The sequence below is a fragment of the Ovis canadensis genome, chromosome 10 (assembly GCF_042477335.2).
Source record: "Ovis canadensis isolate MfBH-ARS-UI-01 breed Bighorn chromosome 10, ARS-UI_OviCan_v2, whole genome shotgun sequence".
Taxonomy (NCBI): Eukaryota; Metazoa; Chordata; class Mammalia; order Artiodactyla; family Bovidae; genus Ovis; species Ovis canadensis.
Genome location: NC_091254.1, coordinates 50,641,155 through 50,666,105, shown reverse-complemented (window position 1 = coordinate 50,666,105; position 24,951 = coordinate 50,641,155). Strand labels below are relative to the sequence as shown.

At 42.3% G+C, this 24,951-nt stretch overlaps 1 protein-coding gene and 1 long non-coding RNA gene across 2 annotated transcripts in view; one reads left to right on the top strand and one right to left on the bottom strand.

Annotated features, from left to right (window-relative positions):
• PARP4 (poly(ADP-ribose) polymerase family member 4) overlaps positions 1-24,951 on the top strand; it is a 75,056-nt gene that overhangs the window by 44,277 nt on the left and 5,828 nt on the right. Inside the window, exons 22-33 of the mRNA XM_069601721.1 lie at positions 296-491; positions 1,724-1,791; positions 2,365-2,552; positions 4,241-4,340; positions 6,082-6,252; positions 6,510-6,590; positions 8,570-8,650; positions 9,648-9,743; positions 9,978-10,100; positions 14,902-16,302; positions 17,931-18,030; positions 24,196-24,328. Coding sequence (XP_069457822.1) covers positions 296-491; positions 1,724-1,791; positions 2,365-2,552; positions 4,241-4,340; positions 6,082-6,252; positions 6,510-6,590; positions 8,570-8,650; positions 9,648-9,743; positions 9,978-10,100; positions 14,902-16,302; positions 17,931-18,030; positions 24,196-24,328 — 2,738 coding nt within the window. The remainder of the gene's footprint in view (positions 1-295; positions 492-1,723; positions 1,792-2,364; positions 2,553-4,240; positions 4,341-6,081; positions 6,253-6,509; positions 6,591-8,569; positions 8,651-9,647; positions 9,744-9,977; positions 10,101-14,901; positions 16,303-17,930; positions 18,031-24,195; positions 24,329-24,951) is intronic.
• LOC138446632 (uncharacterized) lies at positions 11,495-18,501 on the bottom strand. The gene is made up of 2 exons (XR_011259482.1): positions 18,281-18,501; positions 11,495-12,116 (listed from the first exon to the last, which is right to left on the bottom strand). It is a non-coding gene; the product is annotated as an uncharacterized lncRNA (long non-coding RNA).

Sequence of the window (24,951 nt, the reverse complement as noted above, 5' to 3'; positions counted from 1 at the left end):
TGGAGGATTAGAGGATTTCTTTTTTTTTTTTTGCCAGCCTTTCCCACTGACAAGTGGCACATTGCCATGAGGGTCTGAGAAGTAGTGAGAAGCCATGGGCCTGAGCCCACAGAGCCTCATAGTTTAGGTTGGTGACTCTCAGTGCTTTGTAACTGTCCCAGCTATGAGTCCATCGTTTAGCAAAGCTGTGGCATGGGTTTTAGAGTGAAGTTCTGGGTCTCTCGGTGCATGTAAATAACCAGATGAACTCAAGTGATAAGAAGCACCAGCCTAGCTCCTGTTTTTCTCCCTTTAGGCCTGCATGCTTGTGTTTCAACCAAATCTTGGTATTACCGTCCCTGACGAAGCTGAGAGGAGTGAAGTGATTATTTGTCTTGATTGCTCCAATTCCATGGAGGGCGAGACATTCCTGCAAGCAAAGCAGATTGCCTTGCACGCACTGTCCTGTGTGGGAAAGGAGCAGAAGGTGAACATCGTCAAGTTTGGCACAGGTGAGTGCTCCACCCTGCGCCTCCTCCAAAGCGTCAGGATGTCAGCGGAAAGGGGTGACTGTGACCTCTCTGTGGAGTGAGAGGCAGCACAGCGAGGTCCAAGAGCAAGAACTCTAGAGCCAGGTCCCCAGCTTGAATCCCAGCTCTGCACCTGAGCCCTGGATGTGGCCTTGGGCAGCTTACTGGAACTTGGTTCTCTAATCTGTGCTGCTGCTGCTGCTAAGTCACTTCAGTCGTGTCCGACTCTGTGCGATCCCATAGACTGCAGCCCACCGGGCTCCCCCGTCCCTGGGATTCTCCAGGCAAGAACACTGGAGTGGGTTGCCATTTCCTTCTCCAAAGCATGAAAGTGAAAAGTGAAAGTGAAGTCGCTCAGTCAGTCGTATCCGACTCTTAGTGACCCCACAGACTACAGCCTACCAGGCTCCTCCATCCATAGGATTTTCCAGGCAAGAGTACTGGAGTGGGGTGCCATTGCTTTCTCCTTCTCTCATCTGTAGTAGGAGAGAAATAGTCCCTCCTCATAGTGCTGTTGTGAGGGTTGAGCTCATGTATTTAAAGGACTTTAAACAATGCCTATCATATAGAAAACACCAGATGAGTATTACTATTGTTATTGTTACCAGTTGAACTGAGTGTGAGACCCTTGGTCTGATGAGTTCAAGGGTCCAGGTATCAGGACAGAACCTCTGAAATCAGCACGGTGGTAGAGGAGCTATTAGGAACAGTCTCAGGAGGCACCAGATGAGCCCCACTGAAGAAAGGACTGTCCCCTTCGGGTGGGGTCCAGGGGCCTCTCAGCTCCTCAGAAGGAGCAGCATGGGGTGTGGTGACAGCCACACCCTGCTGATTCTTATTTACTGTTTGGCAGAAGAGGCAGCCCCTTCACGAAGGAGGAAGGAGCCGGGGTCTGCTGCTGCTGGTGGGGAGAGGTCAGATGAACAGGGACATGCCGAGGGCTGGAGGGCGGCGTGGCCTGCTGCCTGGGCTGTCCCCATGTCCTGTGTCTTCCTCTGCACATAGTTGGCTAAGGAGCAGACTCCTCATGCACAGCCTGACCCAGGTCGTTTTTGCTCAGTAAAGTGCGTCATTTGAATGCAGTGGAATTTTTTAAAGGAATGCTGTGGTGAATTTTTTTTTATGTATTAAAATTACCAACCATTATTATTGTTTGTTAGTGGTCAAAAAGTGACTATTTAATGGTAACATCTTACACCAGTCTTATCACACAGGTTACAAGGAATTATTTTCATATCCTAAGTGCATCACGAACAATAATATGCCCACAGAGTTCATCATGGTGAGTACCAGTAACTGCCTTTGTCCTCTGTCTTCTCTCCATCAGGCTTCAGTGGTTCTGCTGGGTCTTTCTCCCCAAGAAGCCCTAGTCCTTCCATTTCTGTACATGGATGGGCTGTTTTAGTTCATTAATAAAAGTGATATGAACTCATTAAGAAAATGGAAAATTAAAAAAGAAAGAAAAAAATCGTTCACAGTCCCACCATCTGAATACAATCAGCATTAATAGCTTTGAATGTTTTGCTCTGTCCCCTTTCTTTCTTTCTTTTTTTAAATTGAGCAAACTAGGAATGACCAATTGTGTCCTCAGTCCAGACTAGCTGGCAATCCCAGGGGTGTTTTGATGAAATAGTTCTTTGAAAACCATAAAGAAACAAACGCCAACTAATAATATTATAGGTACTGTGTGACATGAAATAAACTAAAAGGATAGTTGTTCCACAGATGAATCATTAGGAAAGAACTTCCTTTCGGTGACAATAACCCTAACTAAGGGGTGTGCTTCAGTAAGTGATTACAGTTGGTGGCGAAGACACCCCAAAAGAAGTAAATGATTTTGCTTAATTTCCTCCAGTCTGCCACACCTACCATGGGAAACACAGATTTCTGGAAGACACTTCGATACTTAAGTTTGCTGTACCCTTCCCACGTGTTACGGAACATCCTCCTCATATCCGACGGGCACCTCCAGAACGAGAGCCTGACCTTGCAGCTCGTAAGAAGAAGCGTGCCACACACCAGGCTGTTCTCCTGTGGGGTCAGGTGAGCACAGGCGGGCCGGTCCCACAGGGAAAGTCAGCAGGTGGGAGCTGCTTGGTGCAGAGGGGCCGGCTCTGGGCTCTTGGCCCTGGCCACTGCCTGGGTCTCAGAGCCTGAGCAGCCGCAGGTTAGCCGTGACTCTGGGGGGAGGGGGACCTTCACCCTCTTCTGTGAGGTGGAGATGACAGTGGGTCTAATAGGCTTACTCTGAAAATCTTGTGAACTTGTATACATGGAAACAGCCAGCAAGCTCCACTTCAGTGTTGGAGACTGTTACTTGAATAATTGAGCCTAACCTGACAGGCCGGGCACACCCAGGCCTGATTGTGACCCCACCCCACCCCACCCCCGGCTGCTTTGTCCCTCCCCTGAACCTCTCTGACTACTGCCATTTTCTCACTGGCATTTGCTCACCCTGCTGTGTACAGGAATCTTTCTCTACAGAAGCTAAAACCCATGACTGTTGGGGTTCACTCCCTCCCCATTTATAGTTAATGTTTTTGCATTATATTGAGGATTATGGTGCAAAAATAAGACAGCAGAGAGCGGGGGCCATGCTGGCATTTGCACACAGCATGCCTGACCCTGCCCCCCTGCCCTCCCTCGCTGTGAGGTCACTGTCCTGGCCAGTGGGCATCGGCCTCCCTGGGCAGGACGTCCCGCTGCATAGGCAGGGGTGAAGAGAGATGTCCAGGGCTCTCCTACCCATAGTCATAGAGCAAAGGGAGCAGATCGTGACTAGGGAGGGAGGTGACCCCGAACTTGGACACAGTTTGTCCAGTTTTTAATGTTTTCTATGGGTTTCTTCTTCATTTTATATATACGCATTTGTGTTCACATGCTAACCACATTTCGTGAGTCTTCAGGAGCAGAGACTGTTTATCCCACCTGTTTAACAAGTGGTCCTCTCAGGCCCACACGGCAACCTCATTAACCCGTAAAAGCTGTAAATACACATAGACTCTGGCTTAAGGATTTTCTAATCAGTGTTGTAATCAAATCAGTTAGTTTTGATCACTGAAGACATACCCACGTTATCAATAGGCTGATGTATATTTCCAAAATATTTCTCAAACTCTTTTTTGATATTTTCTAAATATTTTTGATATTTTCGATAATTTCGAAAATTATCGATCACTTGTCTAATATTTCAGGAGGAACTTCTCTAACAAAGTACTCTTGATTAGTTGTAGAATAATTGAGAGAAATGTAACAAAACATTGTCAATTAAATACCAAAGATTTCATTTGCCGGAATGAGAGTTACTTCCTAGTTCTTTGTCATCTAAATGTGGACCAGACTTTAAGACGCAGGCTTGGTTAACTCTTCTGTCAGCCTTGGCTTTAGAGTCAGCTGAGGGCAGCTTTGACATTCATTGAGAGTGGGTCCCAGTCACCATCCCTGTCACAAACACTCCGCAGGTTTCTCAGAACCATCTCCTCCCTCCTCCAGTGAATCAGAAGCCAGAAATTTATGCTTTTTTCTCTTGTGAAAGAGACATGAGTCTTCTGATATGTGGGAACTTGGGTTACCCAGACCTGCAGATGTTTCCTACTTTCTGGCCTAAGTTTTTATCTGCCTTCAGCTGCAAAACATAACGTGTCTTCCACTGAGTCCTAAGCTGTGTCAGTATTCACTACGTGTACTTCAACTCGTTTCTAAAATTCTGTTAAAACGTGAAATGTTATCAGTTCTACAGCAAATCGTCATGTCTTACGGACTCTGTCCCACTATGGTGCTGGAGTATTTGAATATTTTAACTCAAAATCCAAACATAGCTGGAAAAAACAGGTATGTGTCTCAAACATCTTATTTCAGTCTTATGTCTAAATGTGGAAATCTTATCTTCTTAGAAATCAAGTGACAGTAACTTCTGTGTTTTCATCAATGGAAAAGGGAGCTAGAAAAAGGCAAAAAGGTACCCAAAGCGTATGCAACCCACCCTTAGTTACCCCTAGCCTTCCCCCCGACCCTTAGTTACTGCTAGCTTGCACAGGAAACACTCCACTGGGGCGTTCTTCTAGCTAACTTTTTTTTTTTTTTTCCAATTTATGTATTATTGCATGGATGCAAGCCTTAACCCTGGTTCTGACAACATGAATTCCTCTTCCCATCTCTAACCACTGATTACTATAAACCTCGGCATACTGTTTATTTTAGCCACATGGAGCCTGGCCATTTATTCCATCTTGTCATCTGGATGAGCTTCAGATTCAAAACACACACTAACCAGAGCTCTGTGGTTTGATTTCTGCTTTATATAATGTCATGGATTGGTTTTTAAAAGTGAAATATTACATGTTTTTTTTGCTCAGATTAATTTTTTATTGTGGCAAAATATACATAAACTTTACCATTTTCAGGTGTACAATTCAGGGTTATTAAGTGAACTCACAGTATTGTGTAGCCATCACCATGATCTAGGTCCAGAACATTTCCATCATCCCAAACAGGAAGTCTATCCCTAATTCTTTTCTTTTTTTGGCTGTGGCATGTAGCAATCTTAGTTCCCTGACCAGGGATCAAATCTGCGCCTCTGCAGTGGCAGCACAGAGCTCAACTGCTGGGGACCCAGGGAAACCCCTCTACCCCCAGTTAAACAATGACTCCTCGCCCCTGCTCCCCCAACCCCTCGCACCCACCCTCTTCTGTCTCTCTGAATTTAGCTCCTCTAGGAACCTCATATCAGTGGAATCCAGCAACGTTTGTCTTTTTGTTCCTGGCTTATTTCATTTGGCATAGTGTTTTTGAGGTCCATTCATGTTGTAGTATATGTCAGAATTTTCTACCTTTTTAAGGCTGAGAGATATTCCATTATATATATACACCACATTTTGTGTATCCATTTATTGTCACTAGACCCTGGGGTTGTTTCTGCCTTTTGACTGTGAATCATACTGACATGATGATTGGTGTACAGGCCTGTGTTGGAGGCCCTAATTTCAATACCCAGATATGGGATTGCTGAGTCATGTCGTAACTGCACTTAGTGTTTTAAGAGCTACCATACTGTTGTTCACTGGCATTTTACATTCCCACTAGCAGTGTGCCAAGGTTCCAGTTTCTTCCACATCTGCGTCAACACTTATTTTCACACTTTTTTATTTTATATAGCCCTCCCAATGGATGTGAATTTGTATCTAATTAAGGTTTCAATTTGCATTTCCCTTAGTAACAACATCTTTTCATGTGCTGATTGGCCATTAGCATATCTTCTTTGGAGAAATGTCTATTCAAGTCCTTTGTAGGGTTAATTTTTATAACTGGAATCTACTGCACGACAAAGTTGTTTATTGGTAATTAATTAATAGAATAATTTTAAGATGGTTTGTGAATTTAAATTGTGTGCTAGTGCTATTATTAAAAATTCAACTTAGGATCCTTTTGGAAATGTACTCTGTAGCAGGAAGGAGGTAAAAAAAAAACAAAGAGCTACAATTCCCAAAGGACAGAATGTAAAGTCATTTTTAAGTGTTAGGTAACTATTTCTGAATGTAACACTGAAAGAGAAATAACTCCTCTTGATAAATAGATAGAAGCCCAGATGGACAGGCTGAGTTCTCCCAGTTGCCACTCTGTCTCCGTCAAATGGCAGCAGCTGAGCACAGACGCGCCCGCACCCCTGCAGGCCCCCGCACAAGTGCAGTCCCTGTTTCACAGCGAGCGACTCCTTGTCTACGGGCTCACTCCTCACTGTACACAGGTGAGGAGCACGCAAGCGTTTTATTATGGGAACAGCAATGTGTTTTGCTAATAATTTTCTTTTTCTTTTTTCTTCCCTTTCCTTTACCCCCAAGTCATAATATGCTGCACAGTTTTTCCTGGGATCACAGCGGTTGGTTAACCAAGGGCACTGGAGAGCCTCTTAATTCCCATTAAAATCACTGAAAGAATCACTGTTGAGCTAATCAGGACATTATGAAGTAGAAAAACTATAAGGAATTTTTTTTCCCATTTCAGGCAACTCTACATGCGCTAATTCAAGAGAGAGAATATTCTGCAGTGGTGTCAACTACTGAACTTCAGAAGACAACTGGAACGGTGAGATTGTAAAGTTAAAATAATTCTGTTATTTTCATATTTAATGCACCATGTCCTTCCTGCATTGTTTTCTGTGTTGACATCTTAGAACCTGATGTGATGTGGAGGGTTGTCATCTCCACAAGCGAGGACACTGACCATCAGTTTCTAAGACAGCAGCTCTTCATCCGGGGTCTTGAGTCCAGGAGTATCCACAGGGCCATCAGTGGGTGTAAATAAGTGCAGTTAAACCTGGTGTTTTGTGAATGAAACCTTTAAAGGTGGTTCTCAAAGATGTGCATGTCTCCCTACAAGTTCAGTGTACCTGCAGTGCCTGGTCCTTGCCACTTATTTTAGAATACTGAGTATAACTGTACTGGATGATGAGTTAAACATTGTATATTGAGGATGTGTTTTTGTTTTTTCTATTTTTGGATTAAAAGCAAATGAATTTGTGGTATTTGCATAAGTACCAAATCTGCTATAGTTAGATCTGGAAAATTCCTAACCTGTCTATGCTGTATGCCTGGAGAATTCCATGGACAGAGGAGGCAAGTAAGCTACAGTCCATGGAGTCGAAAAAAGTCAGACACAACTGAGGCAGTAACTACTACTACTATTCATAGGAGTATTTATATGGCCAGACAACCATTCCTTATTTATATCTATATAACCACATTGCTGTGGCTCAGTGTTAAAGAATCCACCTGCCAATGCAGGGGTACAGGTTTGATCCCTGGGTCAGGAAGATCCCCTGGAGAAGGAAATGGCAACCCACTCCAGTATTCTTGCCTGGGAAATCCCATGGACAGAGGAGCCCAGCAGGCTACAATCCACGAGGTCACAAAAGAGTTGGACATGACTTAGTGACTAAACAACAACAACAAAAATAAAGCAAAGCTTTCATTTTGGCATTGAATGAAAACACTTAACTTATTACTTGCCCAATGACTTATGTATAGAATTTCAGGGCATCTTTGTATTGTCTGAAAAACTGAATCTCAGTGGGATTTTACCTGGAAGCAGGTCATTTTCCATAAAGTCACAATGTTTATAGTTGTCCTTCCACTGTGAATCGTGGCCTTACCAGTAAAAAAATGGCAGGAGTTGGAATTGTCACTGATGGGAGATGTTGCCTTCTGAGTCCTGTTGTTTCAGCCATTTGAAGAAAGGGCAGTGCCCTGGCCCTTGACTTCCTGGTGCTCTGTCTGTGGCCCCTTCAGAGTGGAGATCACAGTCAGGCGTCACAGCCCTGGGCTGGCTCTTCCAGTAGAGCAGTTCACACGTGTATAGAAAATGCCAACTATAGGGACAGAATGGAGACGAGTGGGTGCCAGGACTGGAGGTGACTGCACAGGGACACAACACAAGGTTTTAATGGGAAGAAATCCCTTCCTCTGTGTTTCAGTGGTGCTCACACACCATCTGTATGCATGTATACTCAGTCACTTTAGTCATGTCTGAATCTTTGTGACCCCATGAACTGTAACCCACCAGGCTCCTCTGTCCATGGGATTCTCCAGGTAAAAATACTGGAGTGGGTTGCCATGCCCTCCTCCCAGGGATCTTCCCGACCCAGGGATCAAACCCTGGTCTTCTGCATCGCAGGCAGATTCTTTACAGCTGAGCCACCAGGGAAGCCCCCACATACAGTCTGTGAAAGTGAAAGTCGCTCAGTCGTGTCCGACTCTTTGCGGCCCCATGGACTATACATACAGTCCGTGGAATTCTCCAGGCCAGAATGCTGCAGTGGTAGCCTTTCCCTTCTCCAGGGGATCTTCCCAACCTAGGGGTCAAACCCAGGTCTCCCGCATGGCAGGCGGATTCTTTACGAGCTGAACCACTAGGCAAGCCCACATACCATCTATGTTAGTTAAAACTTATCAACCTGCACACCTAAAGAGGGTGAATTTCATTGTATGTAAACACATCTCAATTATTTAAATGATTTCCTATGTATGACATGGATTAGAATCTTTTTTCCTTTGGTGCCTGAACAGATGATTCACAAGCTGGCAGCGCGAGCTCTGATCAGAGATTACGAAGATGGCATTCTCCACGAAAATGAAGTGAATCACGAGGTTTGCTTTTTCACGTGAAAGCCATCATCTGTTTTTCTTGGCCTTTCTTGAGTTGCTTTATCCGTGGAAATGTGAGTGAGGATCAGCAGGTGGAAAGGGACCCTTGTAATCATTGCCGTGTTTTCCATGCCGGGGTACAGGGTGCCCCATAGTTACTTGATTTAGTTTTTCGTTAGCTCGTTGAATGAATTATTGACAGAACAAAGGAGACTCAGATGCCTCCCTCAGTGCCTGTAAAGACACCACCTAGGTGCTTGTGTGTTGTAGGGTGAGTGTCTCCATCTGTGATGAAGAGGCCAGGTCTGGGGGGCTGAGCCGCCTGTGTAGCTCAGCAGAGCCAAGCCCACCTTGCCCCCCAATCACTGAGCCACTGAGGCCCTGGCAGGGGACTCCCTCTGCTACCCCATACTCAGATGACTGCTGTCAGATGATGGCTGGAGCATTAGCGCTCAGCACACTCCTCCCCAGGCAGTTGGTTCCCTCAGAAGTCAGCACCCTCCTTCCCACCCTCAGGTCAGCAGCCTTGGTCCTGCTTTGCTCAGGGTCCTTTTCCATCTGAGGGCAGCTGACCAGCTGCATCGGCAGACCAGCCTGGACCAGTCCCTCCACCTCCCGACACCCCTGGGCTCCTCATCTTTACAGTGAGAGACAGACTCAATGTGACAGGTCTTGGCAGCTCAGCAGCCTTGACCTTGAGGGCTCCTTACAAACACACCACAAACCACAAGAAGCTCACGAATATGAATTGCTGTTTCTGTACTTTAGCCTCTCGTTGAGCCCATTTTTTGCAGGAAATGGCAGGTTAGCCACTTGAGATACTTAGGCAGAGCCATCGACTCAATGTTGCAATTATGAAATTATCTACTTCTTATAGAAAGACACCTTTTGTATTATGTAGTACTCATTTAATTGGTTGTATATAGCTGAATAGTGAAAAATAGGACATGATTTCATTTGTTATTCATTATTATTCTGTCTTATTATTCATTTTTCTTAGATGAAGAAGCAAACCTTAAAATCTCTGATTATTAAACTCAGTAAAGAAAACTCTCTCATAACACAATTTACAAGCTTTGTGGCTGTGGAGAAAAGGGTATGTATTGTTAATTCATGGTCATTTTATCTATATTTGCACGCTAAGAAGATGACTCTTGCTCTGTGAAGGGGACCCTCACCCCAACCTGACCATCTTCTCCCCCAGGACACAGGATCCAGTCCGACCCCCAAACATATTCCAAACCAAACATTCATGAGGCTTTAGAATTTGTAATAATAATTTAATGTGATAATGTCTATTTTCTCTTTACCTGATTGTGATTCAATATAGGATGGTAATGAGTCACCTTCTCCTGATATTCCAAATACTTTGGAACTTATTGCCAAAGAAGACATAGATTTTCTGCCATACATGAGCTGGGAGGGGGAACAACCAGATGCCAGCAGGATGCAAGTGAGTGTTGATTACAAATCAATTGATACAGTTGTGTGTACAAATTGTGATTACAAATCAACTGATACAATTATCAATTGTGTGTTCATGCTTCTATGATGGTAAGGGGAACCCTTCGCTAAAATAGCACCCTTTTCATGTGTATACACAGATGCTGATGTCTCCCTGATGATGGGAATTTTTGCACCTTTTTAAAAATGCTGTTATGTGATTGAGAAAGGTTCCATTTACAAATGTAGCTATAAAATGCAGAAGAGGAACAATTGTGGTTACAGACAAACTGTGGTTCAGGAAGCCAAAGACCTTCCCTCTAAGAGTGACAGGCAGTTCATCCTGAAAGTAGGGATAAAAGCCTATCTAATTATCTAACTTCACCACCAGTATTTATTAAAGTTTGTAGTGCTTTATGCTGTGGCCTTCGTGACCACATAGTAGAAGCTGAGAAGCACAACTTAAATAAAAACTGGAAGATGTTCGTCACTAGTTGTGTCCAACTCTTTGCAACCCCATGGACTCCCACCAAGCTCCTCTATCCTTGGAATTCTCCAGGCAGGAATACTGTAGGTTGCCATTCCCTTCTCCAGGGAAATAAAACCTGGAAGACATATACAAAAGCAAAGGAACAAAACAGTGGTAGTAAGACTCTGGAGTATCCAAGTTAGAGAAGTAAAACTGCCAAAATTTAAGAATTTAAAATCCAAGGGAAAAAATTTATGTGCTTCCAAGGTGGCCCTAGTGCTAAAGAACCTGCCTGCCAACACAGGAGATATAAGAGATACCAGTTTGATCCCTGGGTCAGGAAGATCCCCTGGAGGAGGTCATGGCAACTCACTCCAGTATTCTTGCCTGAAGAATCCCATGGACAGAGGTGCCTACAATTGGCGGGCTACAATCCATGGGGTTGCAAAGAGTCTGACACAACTTGGCAACTAAAGAACAAAGTGTAAAGGATCTTGGCTAGCTAAAACAACTTTGAAAAGGAAGAAGAGGTTGGAGGCTTTATACCATCTGATATCGAGGCTTACTGTAAAGCCACAGTAAATAGGAAAGTGTGGTATTAACATAAAATGGACATCTAGACCATTGGAACAGCGTGGAGAATCTAGAAATATATCCAGATATATAGGGCCAATTGTCTACAGAGGCCCAAGGCTATTATTCAGTGGGGGAAAACGATCTTTTAAAAAAATGATTCTGAAAAGATTGTATAGTCATGTACCAAAAAACAAAGCAAAACCCCTCTACCCTTAGCTCACTTCATATGAAAAGATTGACTGGATTATTGGCTTGAATGTAATAGCTAAAACCTGAATATCTGGGAAGAAAACAAGAGAAAACCTTAATGAACTAGGGTTGTACAAAGCTTTCCTAAATTTAAAGGACAAACTACAAAGTAAATTGGTGAACTGGACTTTATTAATATCAAAAACTTTTATTCTTCAGAAGATACTGTTAAGAAAATGAAAGGGCAGACCACAGACTGGGAGAAAATGTTTGCAAAACATATCTGACAAATATGTTTATCTAAAATATATTTAAAAATCTTACAATCCAATAATAAGAAAACAACCCAGTAAAAAAAAAATAAGCTGATCATTTTAGAAAACTCTCAGTTTCTTAAAGAGTTAACTATATACCTATCATTTGACCCACCCAAATGAAATGAAAGTATGTGTTTACACAAAGACTTGTGCATGAGTATTCATTGCGGCTTTACTTGTAGCAGCCAGAAGTTGGACACAACCATCAGGAGATAAATGAATAAACAAATTGTGGTACAGCCTTACAAGAGTAACTACTCAGCAGTAAAGAGGAGAAATAGTCTCTCAGCCGTGTCTGACTCTGCATCCCAATAGACCGTAGCCTGCCAGGCTCCTTTGTCCATGGGGTTCTCCAGGCAAGAATACTGGAATGGATTGCCATTCCCTTCTCCAGAGGATCTTCCCGACCCAGGGATTGAACCCAGATCTTCTGCATTGCAGGCAGATTCTTTACCATCTGAGCTACCGGGAAGACCTATAGTTTGAAAAAAGGTTAAAAAGGAGAATTAACTATTGATATATACAACAACATGGATAAATGTCAGGGCAGTTATACTGAGTGAAAGTCAAACAAAGAATATAAGCTGTAAGCTTCCATTGACACAAAATATGTGCAACCCAATCTGAAGTTACAGACAGCAAGGAGGAGGAGTGAGATGGGTCACAAAAGGGCACGCTAAAGGAGTGTGTGCTGAATATGTCATTCCCCTCGTTGTGACAGTGGTCTCAGGGATGTATATTTACGCCAGAACTCATGACTCTAAGATGCAGTTGTTTATATCAATTATACCCAAATAAATCTATTTTGAATATCTAATTAGCTCTAACCAAATTGCCTCTTTGTGTGTCCAACTCTGTGGCCCCATAGACTGTAGCCCATCAGGTTCCTCTCTCCATGGAATTTCCCAGGCAAGAATACTGGAGTTGGTTGCCATTTCCTACTCCAGGGGATCTACCCAACCCAGAGATCAAACCTGCCTGTCTTGCATCTCCTGCATTGGTAGGCAGATTCTTTATCTCTAGAGCCACCTGAAAGCCCAGATTGCCACTACGTAGGTTATATCAGTTCACTCTCCCATCAGAAGCACTTGAGAGGCTGTTACTCTGTTCTCTCTTTAATCAGGTATAGTATTCAAATTTTTTATCTTTACAGATCTGATAGGTTAAAAGCATATTAGTGATATTTTAATTTTCATTTCTTTATGAATGAAAAGGAACATGTTTTCATATTCCTAAGAGCCCACATATTCATCTTTTCTAGGTATCATCCATTAATGTCTTTTACCTTTTTAAATTGTGAGATTAGTCATTTTCTTATTTATCTTAGGAAAATTATATTTTTTAGGGAAATTAGGCCTTTATGATACAGGTTGCAAAAATTTGTTTCTCGGTTTGCCATTTGTATTTTGATGTTGCTTATCATCATTTTGTCATGCAGGTATTTTAATGAAGTCAAGCATTTTCATCTTTGGGTTTCTTTGTTTTGTATTGCTTCGTCTTTTGTCATGCTTAGAAATCTTTCCTTCAGATATTATGCTTTATAAAAGTTTCCCATGATTTCTTTCTTTAAATAGTTATATGGCTTCATGTTTACGTTGAAATTTGCGTCCAATCAGAATCTTTCCTGGTATAAGATGGGACATATGGGAACAAATTTATTCCTTTCCAGATGACTTCCAACTTTCCCCAGCACCATTTATTAAATAAGTCTTCTTTTCCTCGAATTGATTTGAGGAATCTTTGTTGTCTTTATCGTCTCCTAACTCCCCACATGTGTTAGGATCTGTTGTTGGACCCTGTATTCTGTTTCCTAGATCAGTCTGTTATAATTGTAATTTTATAAAAGTCTTTAATGTCTGATGGGTCTGGTCCATCACTTGCTCTTTTTTCACTTTACTCATCTAATTAAGAAAAATTTAACCAGATATGCATTTGTAAGTATTATTTTGAAATGTATGTCTTGTCCTGTGTCCTGCAGTATTAATTATATGTGCTGGACTGAGCGACTAAGCACTCTGTGTGGCCCCATGGACTGTAGCTTACAAGGCTCCTCTGTCCATGGGGATTCTCCAGGCAAGAATACTGGAATGGGTTGTCATGCCCTCCTCCAGGGCATCTTCCCAATCCAGGGATTTAACCCAGGTCTCCCACATTACAGGCAGATTGTTTACCCTCTGAGTCACAAGGGAAGCCCAAGAAGACTGGAGTGGGTAGCCTATCCCTTCTCCAGGGAAGCTTCCCAACCCAGGAATCTAACTTGGGTCTCCTGCATCACAGGAAGATTCTTTACAAGCAGAGCTACCAGGGAAGCCCCATTAGTTATTTAAATATACACATTTGTCTGAACTGGGAAGGGACTACTCCTTTAAAAAAAAAATTCATTTATATTGGTAAAACTAAAAGCTGATTATTTCCAAGATATCTCAAGGACTAATAATTTGTATAAAATTTGATTTTATTTACATGCATGTTTTTAAGGAATACTCTTTAAAATTTACTCAGATAATAGTAGTGACAGAGCATCCCTTATTCTCTTTTTTTTATACATTTTCATATTCTAGTGTAAAAGACATTAATTTACTTAAAGCTTTGGATATTTTTTTTTCAGTTTTCTCATTTTCTTAATATTGCTATAAAGCAGTATGAAATACTGGAATAATTTCATTCTATCAATTTATTTTAGGGCTGCTAAGTTGCTTTAGTTGTGACCAACTCTCTGTGACCCCATGGACTATAGCCCACCAGGCTCCTCTGTCCATGGGATTCTCCAGGCAAGAATACTAGAGTGGGTTGCCATGCCCTCCTCCAGTGGATCTTCCCAACCCAGGGATTGAACCCACATCTTTTATGTCTCTTGCATTGGCCGGTGGGTTCTTTACTACCAGTGCCACCTGGAAAGCCCATTTTAGGACTAATTTGACACTATAATATTGTTTATTGTCAAGTCTTTGGCAAGTCGCTTTTATGGTTCTCAGTTTCCTCTTGTGGAAAATAAGGGGTGTTTAAAATTCTGTGATTCTAAGAACAGAGAGAGATTAAGATATTTGGTGTATTTATCGCTGATATTGTCTCCAGCTCTCCAACTTCGTGTCTATAAATGAGGGCGCTATACGTAAGTGACCCTGAGTGTCTGGTCTTCTCAGTGCCCTGGGACAGACAGTTTCATCAGTGCTGAGAGGTCAGCTGTAGGAAGCCTGGCTTCTTGATCATCATCCACTTGACCTGTGCTTTCCTTATATTGTCACTTCTCTTTCTGGCAGACACTTTCAGCATCCTCTGAATGGAACCAAGAACCCAAACGTAAATGTAAACGTAAATGGACTAAAAAGAAGCATTCATCACTTAACATGAAACTTTCTGAAGATTTTGAAGCCTTTAGCTTAGATGCCCCAGAAGAATCTGAAGCAGTCAGTTTTGTCTTCATGGATGCAGAGGAGCTCTGGGATTTGGGTCCGATTAAGTCATCTAAACAAACAGAAGTTAAACCACAATTCACAGAAGCCATCTCACAGAAAATGGCCGTTTCCAACATTCCTACTGCCCCTAGTTTCTTAACTGCACCCCTCTATGTTGGCTCTGCTTTCCACCATCATCCCAGCTCAGCACTGTTTGGTTCTCCAGCTGGTCCCAAACACTTCGGTTCCCCTAAGAAGTACCTGGAGATGGGCAGTGGTGCCGACGTTTCCCTGGACATGGCGTCTTTTCCCAGGCTGCATCTCCAGGGCTCATCTTTGCAACTTGCTGCTGCTCCCAGAGCCTTCTTTAGCCCCAGGTCACAGCTGCCCAAAACTGATCAAGGGGGTGCCACAGGCTTCGGTGCCCTCACTGCCCTTCAGCTGGACCCCCTCCCGCGGCCGCATCTTTTTTCCCGTCCTTCTGCAGGTCTTCTCCCTTGTCCACTTGTGAAGTCTGTCCTTTCTTCCCATGCCTCTCCTCCCTCCCTACCCAGGGGTGTTGTTCCCCCTCCTCCCCCTCTACCTCGGGGGGTTGGTGTTCCCCCTCCTTCCCCACTTCCCCCTCTAACTGGGGGAATTGTTCCCCCTCCTCCCCTTCTACCTGGGGGGGATGGTGTTCCTCCTCCTCCCCCTCTTCCCCCTCTAACTGGGGGAATTGTTCCCCCTCCTCCCCTTCTATTTCAGGGGGTTGGCATTCCTCCTCCCCCTCCTCCCTCTCTACCTGGGTGGAGTGGTGTTCCTCCTTCTCCCCCTCTTCCCTCTCTATCTGGGGGAATTGTTCCCCTTCCTCCCCCTCTATCTCAGGGGGTTGGTATTCCTCCTCCCTCTCCTCCCCCTCTTTCCTCTCCTCTTCCTTCTCACCATATCCCATCTCCTAGGAGTGCCAATTATAAGCTGCCAGTGGCTCCATCTGGCCTTGCTGAAGATGCCCAGCTGGACAGTCCTCTGTTAGCTGGGTATGATGAACCTTTGTCATTAGACTCCTTCCAATATGATTGTTCATTTTTTGAATGTTCTTCTGAAATGGAAAGTGATGAAACAGGAGGACTTCTGGCGAGTAGGATTTTTAAAAAGCTGGCAGAATATGACCTGGGAAGTGGCTTTACTGCAAGCACTCAGGCACAAAATGATGAGAATGGCCTAGCTGGCAAAACAAGCTGGAGGAATTATGTGCCTTCGACTGAACTCTTCAGGCTTCAGACCAAGGTACTAGTCTTATCTCTCCATATATCTGTGCTTCATTAGCTTCAAAGTTCATGATGGTGCTACACAAAGTAGCTCCTCACCAGACTGCTGCTGACATGAGGAGCTAGTGCCAGAACGCAGCTTCCTTCACTGAGAAGCCAGCTGAACAAACAGTGTGCTTGAGAAAAGCTGGTGCTTACCTACCTATTTTTAACTGTTAGGCCAGAATATCATGGAAGGGAGTGTTACCATTCCTCAGTTGAAGGTTAGCATCCCTCAGTGGGTCCTGGGGTAAGACATTAATCTCCTAGGTTCTAAAACTGCTGAACTGCAGTTCACACCAATTTCACATTGCAAAGTAAAGCACAAGTGTTGTAAGTACACTCTAAGTATTAAAAGTTCTCAGGAATATGACTCAACATGTGAGCTTATATTAGAGGTTAGCATTCCGTTTGTAAAGCTAAATCACACTCTGTAAATTTAGTTCCTACAGTGGTACTAAGACCCAATCTTATGTCTGTAATTAACTTGTTTTGATGAAATATGCTCAGTCGCTCTGCCATGTCTAATTCTTTGCAACCCCATCCACGGTAGCCTACCAGGCTCCTCCATCTGTGGAATTTTCCAGGCAAGAGTATAGTAAAGTAGAAAAGTAACTTGGTTTAGTGTCAGTTCAAGTCCCAACGCTTCCACTCTGTGATCCAGGGCAAGTCAGTCTTTCAGTCATCCATGAAATGGGAGTAACAAAAGTGTCCAGCTCGCAGAGAGGTAGACCAGCTGCCAGCAGCCCCCAGCTGGAGAATTGCATGTGAAAGCAGCATAGCACACAACACTCTCTGAGCCAGAGTGTTGGGGTTTAGGTCCTGCTGCGACTGCTTGTCAGCTTTGTCACTTTGGACAACTTGCTTAAGTTTTCGTACCTCAGTGTCCTCATCTGCACAGTGGGTTCAGTGACAGTACTTCACAGGAAGCAGCTCACAAGAAAACAGCACTCCGTACTAGGTGAGGGCCAGCTGGCACATTCTGTCACTCCTGTTAGTTTTCAAATTGTTGCCATAGATCCTATCACCCATGTGCTTGCCTGCACCCCACCTTCCCCTCCACGCCCTGTGTTAGTTCGCCTTGGACCTGGAGGCTGTCTGCTTCTCAGTTAGGATCCCAGGATCAGGCTTGCAACACTTCTGTAAGCATGTGATGAAGATCCATCTTAGCTGGAGTGGACAGGGTATGTGAGCACAAGGAAGGTAGCTTCAAAGAGCATGTTCAACATAATTTTATCTTTAGTGGAAAAGAGTCATTTTCATATTTTGTCATAAAGACACATTTTAATGTTGAACAAAAGGAACCATGTTATTTAAAAGTTTGAGAAACGTTTCAAAGAATTACTAGAAGAAAAAAATGTATAATATTTTTAAAAACCTCCATACTTGAACCCCTCTACTGATTTATTACAAATGCCACCAGATATAATACTTACTGTCCATAGTATTTATGAGATTCCCAATAATACTGTGTTTGCACATGAAAAAACTTTGATTTTACAGTAAAGATGTCTTAATTCCCTGAATTGAAAACATATTATTGATCACATAACTCATGTAATGAAATTGTAATAATGTGGCTGAAATTTTGTTTTCTTAATTTCATAGGATGGATGCTGGAAACTTACACAAGAACTGGGATTTATATTAAAACTTAACACAAATATTTTAAACAGCTTTCTTGAACAAAAAGGCATTCGATCTCTAGGTATATCACTATTTTTCCATTTATAAATGTCATGCTCTTAAATGTTACACATTTTTGTAAACCAGTGTTCTAATATATTTGTTACATGTGAAAGGGATTACATTTGTTAATTATCAAAGGATGGGACCAGTTTCTAGTCATCTTTACCATTAAGTAGGGTACTACCTGTGCAGATCTATTAGCATGAGTAGCAGTGACTGCTGTAAAAAGATCCAGGTAGCCTAAACACAAAGATCACTTTCACGCACACCTCATAGTCAGGTGTTGGTCCACAGGAAAGTTCCACTCCACACAGCAGTTTGGACATGTAGACTCCTTCTATACTGCAACTCGACCGTCACCAACATGTGTCTTTACAGTTACTCCTGGTGAAAAGAAAAGAAGAAGAAAAGATTACTCTGGCATCATCCACCTGGTAGACCAGAGGGAAAGAGAGGAAATGTGGCAAGGATGAGCCTCTGAGCCCCACCCAGATATTAACACAGGGAGTTGGGAAATGTACTCTTTGAATTGCACTAGACCAAAAATAACGATGAAAACTTGCACCTGCAGAATGTTCTAGTTTCTGGAGTGAAAGAAGAGCTGACTAACTCCTGCCAATAACATTTATTAGCCCTAGACAAAATATTTTAAAACCACTCTCTGAAGGCCTGGAATATAATCAGAAGCAGGCAGAAACTAGCAGGGACACAAACCTTGAAAGAAGAGAAACAAATTAGGTGAGCTCCACTTTTATCCAGCTTTTCACCTGAAGGCGCTTCTCAGTTGACAAGGCACATGGAGGTTAGAACTGAAACAGAAAGTGTTCATGCGATGATGGCACAGGGGTCAGCATTTGAGGCTGAAAGCACCTCAAAATTAAAGGTGAGAATACTTAATGGAGGGGACCGCAGAGCAGGGAGCTCTGAAAGCTGCATTGAAAGCTCCCTCAACTTTGGTTTGGGGATTGTGTGTGTGGTTTTTGTTGTGTTGATTTATTTGCTTGTTTTTAGAGAAACAAACTGCTATATCTGCTAGTGGAAGAAAATACTTTGTTTTACTCTGAAGATTCTGCAATTGTTCAGGCGTATCATAATTCATAGATTGCCTAGAATAATGCTAATTAAATGCCAGTAAACTTTGTTTATTCTTTTTGTATGGCATGTACAAATTTCGGAGGGTGATGGTGTCAGTGGTCCCTCTTCTTACCTTATGTAAAACATTCTCATCAATATTGGCATCATCTGTGTAATACTCCCAGTAGATTTTCTCAAAGTCTGTTCACTTAAAATTGCATGGAATGACATAATAAACAAAAAATTTTGACTTATCCACACACATCTCCCTCAGATCCTTGGCTGTCCCCTAACCTATACATACACCACTGTGCCTTCAAGGAATCCAGATAAAAGCCACAATCCAGAAGCTAGAGGGCTGAGCAGAGATTTCACCTGTCACCAAGTATTAGGAAGACAGGATTTGGTGTTCAGATTACAACAAATTAGGCTTGATAAATGTCTCAGGCTTTCCATTGAAACCCTAGAAGAGCCATAAAGACTATCTCATGATCAAGGACTGTCCAACAGGATAAGGGGGAAAAAACTGAACAGTCCCACCCTAACAAGGCCTAAAGCAAAGCCTTCAGAGGATCCACCAGAACAAATGTAAAACCATGAAAGTCCTAGAAGGACACAAGGAAAACTGAAAAATTCAAAGATATGTGGAGATTATGCAACATGTTACAGAAGAAAATGTGAGTCAAAAGAGAAATCAAAAAATACCTTAAAAAATAAAAAAACACCTTAAGACAAATGAAAATAGAAATTGTGGTGGTTGTTATAGTTGTTTAGTTGCTAAGTCATGTCCAACTCTTGCAACGCCATGGACTGTAACCTGCCAGGCTCCTCTGTCACCTGGTGGCTCAGCGGTAAAGAATCCGCCTGCAATGCAGGATGTGCAGGTTTGGTCCCTAGGTCAGGAAGATCCCCTGCAGAAGAGAATGGCACCCACTCCAGTATCTTTGCCTGGGAAATCCCATGGAAAAGAAAAGAGAAAATGGAAATACAACATAGCAAGATTTATGGGGTACAGGAAAAGCAGTTCTAAGAGAGAAGTTCATAGAGATAAATGCCTAAATTAAAAAATAAGATGCTTAATAAGCAATCCAGCTTTTTCTACAGCCATTGAGAGGCTAATATGATCTTTATCCCTCAATTTGTTGAACACATTGATCAGTGTGTGGATATTGAACCGTGATGTTAACTCTTCTCCACATGTTTTACTAGAATTCACCTGTGAAGCTGTGTGGTCCTGGACTTTTGTTTGTTGGGAGGATTTTGGTGTGTTCCCCCCACCCACCCAGTTCAGTCTCATTGCTGATAACTGATCTGTTGATATTTTCTACTTTTCTTCCTGATTCAGTCTTGTTGTTCAGTGGCTCAGTTGTGTCTGACTCTTTGTGACCCCATGGACTGCAGCACACCAGGCTTCCCTGTCCTTCACCACCTCCTGGAGCTTGCTGAAACTCATGTCCTTTAAGTTGGTAATGCCATACAACCACCTCATCCTCTGTCATCCCCTTCTCCCCCTGCCTTCAATCTTTCCCAGCATAAGGGTCTTTTCTAATGAGTTGCCTCTTTCCACCAGATGGCCGAAGTATTGCAGCTTCAGCTTCAGCATCAGTCCTTCCAATGAATATTCAGGATTGATTTCCTTTAGGATTGACTGGTTTGATCTCCTTGAAGTCTCAGGGATTCATGAGTCTTCTCCAACACCACAATTCAAAAGCATCAGTTCTTCGGCACTCAGCCTTCTTTATGGTCCAACTCTCACATCCATACATGACGACTGGAAAAACCATAGCTTTGACTAGACAGACCTTTGTTGGCAAAGTAATGTCTCTGCTTTTTAATACACTGTATAGGTTTGTCATAGCTTTTCTTCCAATGAGCATGCATCTTTTAATTTCATGGCTGCAATTAACATCTGCAATGATTTTGGATCCCAAGTAAATAAAGTCTCTCACTGTTTCCACTGTTTCCCCATATATTTGCCGTGAAGTGATGGGACCGGATGCCATGATCTTAGTTTTTTGAGTATTGAGTTTTAAGCCAGCTTTTTAACTCTCTTCTTTCACCTTCATAAAGAGGCTCTGTAGTTCTTCTTTGCTTTCTGCCATAAGGGTGGTGTCATCTGCATATCTGAGGTTATTGATATTTCTCCCAGAAATCTTGATACCAGCTTGTGCTTCATCCAGCCTGGCATTTCACATGATGTACTGATGTACTCTGCATAGAAGTTAAATAAGCAGGGTGACAATATACGGCCTTAACATGCTCCTTTCTGAATTTTGAACTGGTCCATTGTTCCATGTCTGGTTCTAACTGTTGTTTCTTGACCTGCATACAGATTTCTCAGGAGGCAGGTAAGGTGGTCTGATATTCCCATCTCTTTAAGAATTGTCCACACTTTATTGTGATTCACACCATCAAGGGCTTTAGCATATTCAGCAAAGCAGAAGTAAATGTTTTTCTGGAATTCTCTTGCTTTTTGTATGATCCAGTAGATGTTGGCAATTTGATCTCTGGTTCCTCTGCTTTTTCTAAATCCAGCTTGGACACCTGGAAGTTCTCAGTTCATGTGCTGTTGGAGCCTCACTTGGAGAATTTTGAGCATTACTTTGCTAGTGTGTGAAATGAGTGCAATTGTGCAATAGTTTGAGCATTCTTTTGCATTGCCTTTCTTTGGGATTGGAATGAAAACTGACCTTTTCGAGTCCTGTGGCCACTGCTGAGTTTTCCATATTTGCTGGCATATTGAATATAGCACTTGGGAGATCCAGTCTTGGGAGATCATATATTGCTAGGAATTTTTGCATTTCCTCTGTGCTGTGCTTTTAGAAAATAAAAATGGGTCAATCTCTGGGCTCAGTAGATATAAGCATTCATTTTCAATGTTGGTATTTTTCATAATAGAGTAAAATATCTTGATTTGGATAAGGACACTGGTTACCTGTATGTACTGTTAAAATCATCAAGCAGTCAGTTGTCAATCAGTCGTGTCCAACTTGTTGCTACCCCATGGTTTGCAACTTTCCAGGCTTCTCTGTCCATGGGGATTCTCCAGGGAAGAATACTGGAGTGTGTTGCTGTGCTTCCTCCAGGGAATCTTCACAACCTAGGGATAGAACCCAGGTCCTCCCGCATTTCAGGCGTTTCCTCAGATTGTCCATTTTCTTGGCATATAGTTGTTCATAGTCATTGACGATCACTTTCAAAAGCAGTGTTCGTCACAGGAATGTCAGTCCCCAGGTCAGAGTGTTTACTTTTGAAAAGCTGAGGGAAGGTTGGAGTGTAAGTGGATGGATTGGAGGATGTATACAAGGGGGGCTTCAACTTAAAATATTTCTTTCTTTTAAAGAAAAGAGAAAAATTCAAAATGTGGAAAACTGTTAAGAGTAGAGAAGCCCTGAGGTAATGGGGATATTCAGCATATTGTTCTTTCTACTTTTCTGTAGGCTTCAAATATTTTTTTAAAAAACCATTAAGTGACTATGTTGTGGCAATGCAAACAGTGCTACGTATCGGACATTTTGGAAACAGTTAACTGACCTGGGAAACTACACATGTACATAGATATGTATGTAATTCAAGTTGTTTCTTTCTCTTGTTACTCTAATGATGATGAAGATTGTAGGAGGGGAAAAATAACTCTCTCTCTACCCTTCTGGTTCTTGGCTGAGACTCCCCTGTAATTAAAGGTTAACAAGAGAGAAACAACTTGAATTACATACGTGCATATGTATGTGCATGTATGGGAGCCAGAGAAACATGAGACTCAAAAGGCAGCCAAGTAGCTGACCAAGGGAGAGGGACAGGGGCTGCAGGGCTCCCTGGAGGGTGGGGAATGGGCAGTTTACGGGCAGGTGAGGGGACAGAATATGTGGTAGACAGATATTTGCACTGCCTGGCGGTCAGTCTCTCGATGGAAGACTGGCAACAGCTCTCTTCCTGTTACAGACCCTCTCCTAATTTATTTTAGACTGTTGTGGGTGGGGAATGTAGTAAAAAGCTTTTCCTGAGTCTCCTAAGTGTTGATTGCCTTTAGCAGATTCTGGGGTGGCTTATTTTGAACCCAAAAAGATGTGGAAAGTTTGGTTTCACAAAGTTTGGGATTGGAAAAGTAACAATATTTAAAATCAAAATATTTGTATAAAGTCATCTCAAATACATAGGTTGCATTTAGGAAATAAAAATGGGTCAGTCTCTGGGCTCAGTAGATACAAGCATTCACCTTCAGTGTTGGTATTTTTCATAATAGAGTAAAATATCTTGATTTGGATAAGGACACTGGTTACCTGTATGTACTGTTAAAATCATCAAAGAGAGCAATTTATTGATCTTGAAAAGCAAAAAAGGTTTTAATCTCACACTTCAGGAAGCAGGCAGACTCCAGTCTCGAGCCCAGAGAAGGCACAGTAAGGGAGGGGGCTGCTAGCTTTTATAGGAGGAGGCAGCAGGGGACAGGAAGTGCCTCTGATTGACTGGTGCATATCCAACTTCTCAGAAAGACCCAGGAACAAAAAAAATAAGCAGAGAGCCTGGGAGCTGATTTAACAGTTGCAGGTTTGGCTGCCTGAGTGTGTAGTGCTTCTGGTCAAACAGAGCATTTATAGGAACATGAAAATTATCTAAATTTTGTTTTACTGACTGGGCCCTCAAGGCACGAGCAGTGCTAGAAAGTCTATTCCAAGACTACTGATCACTAGGAATAATTTGATATTAATACAGTGGTCTAATCAGTGTATCAGTTGTTCATCTGTTGTATGCTTAGGTTTATTCCTCTGAGGTATTTGCAGCAGGAGCCTAGAAACTAAATTTCTTTCAGTGAACTTCGCACATCTCTGGATATTTGGAAAGTTAGGGTGCAGGGGGGACTCTGGATGGAATTCAGTTGCCTAGCAACCATCAGGATATTATGATAGACACTTGTTCCAGTTGCCCTCCTTTTTTATTTAAATAGCTGGCTAGTTAAGGACCTTGGTAAGTATTACAGAGTTTTATGATGTGCTCATGTGTTCTGGTTTAATAGTAATATTAATGTAATTCTTCAACGGAACTGTTATAAACAGGTACCGTTTGGGATGCAGTGTCTCTTAACAGACATAAACAAATGCTTCACTTCCAGGTGTAAGAGGAAGAGAGCGCCTTCTAGACCTGATCGCTACGTTTCTAGTGCTGCAGTTCCTTCGCACCAAGTTGGAACAGGAGGGAATAATCGTCAAATCGCTGATGAGACTGGACGATGCTTCCATTCCCAGGTGACTTTAACTCATTTATATTTTCAGTCATTTCTTTTTATTATATTTGTTTATCTATTTGCCCTCAGCCTGTTTGTTTCATCTTGTTTGTTTTCATCATGAGCAAAAGAAGCTGTAGCAAGTGTATGTGTGTCGGCCAGGTTTTTATTGTACTGTTTTGTGGATCCAGTGTAATAATTACGGAGAGTAATTCCTAAATTAACAATGATGCCCCTTCTCCCCACAGAATTATCTTAATCATGAAAAGAAATTGTTTAGGCTATGGGGAAATACATTCCTATTAGGTACCCTAGTCAGCAACCAAACTCTTTTAGTGGATTTCTTGTAATAAGCAAGACATGGGTAGAGAGCAGGCCAGGAAGCAACTTTAGGTGCTCATAAATAGCACCCCAAGTCCTAAAACATTATGAATATGGCTAAAGGAAAATTTGTCTTTATATATATTTTTATTCCAGAAAATAGTAGAATAAATATTTTTTACTGATTTTTTTTATTTTGTAAGTTTTTGTGTATAATAAACCTCTGCATTTTGAAATCATCTTTGAATTTATCTTTAAAAATTAACAAATTTTTTCACATCCGCGAGTCTTTTATTGGTCATTTATATGCCGGGTAGCAGAGTC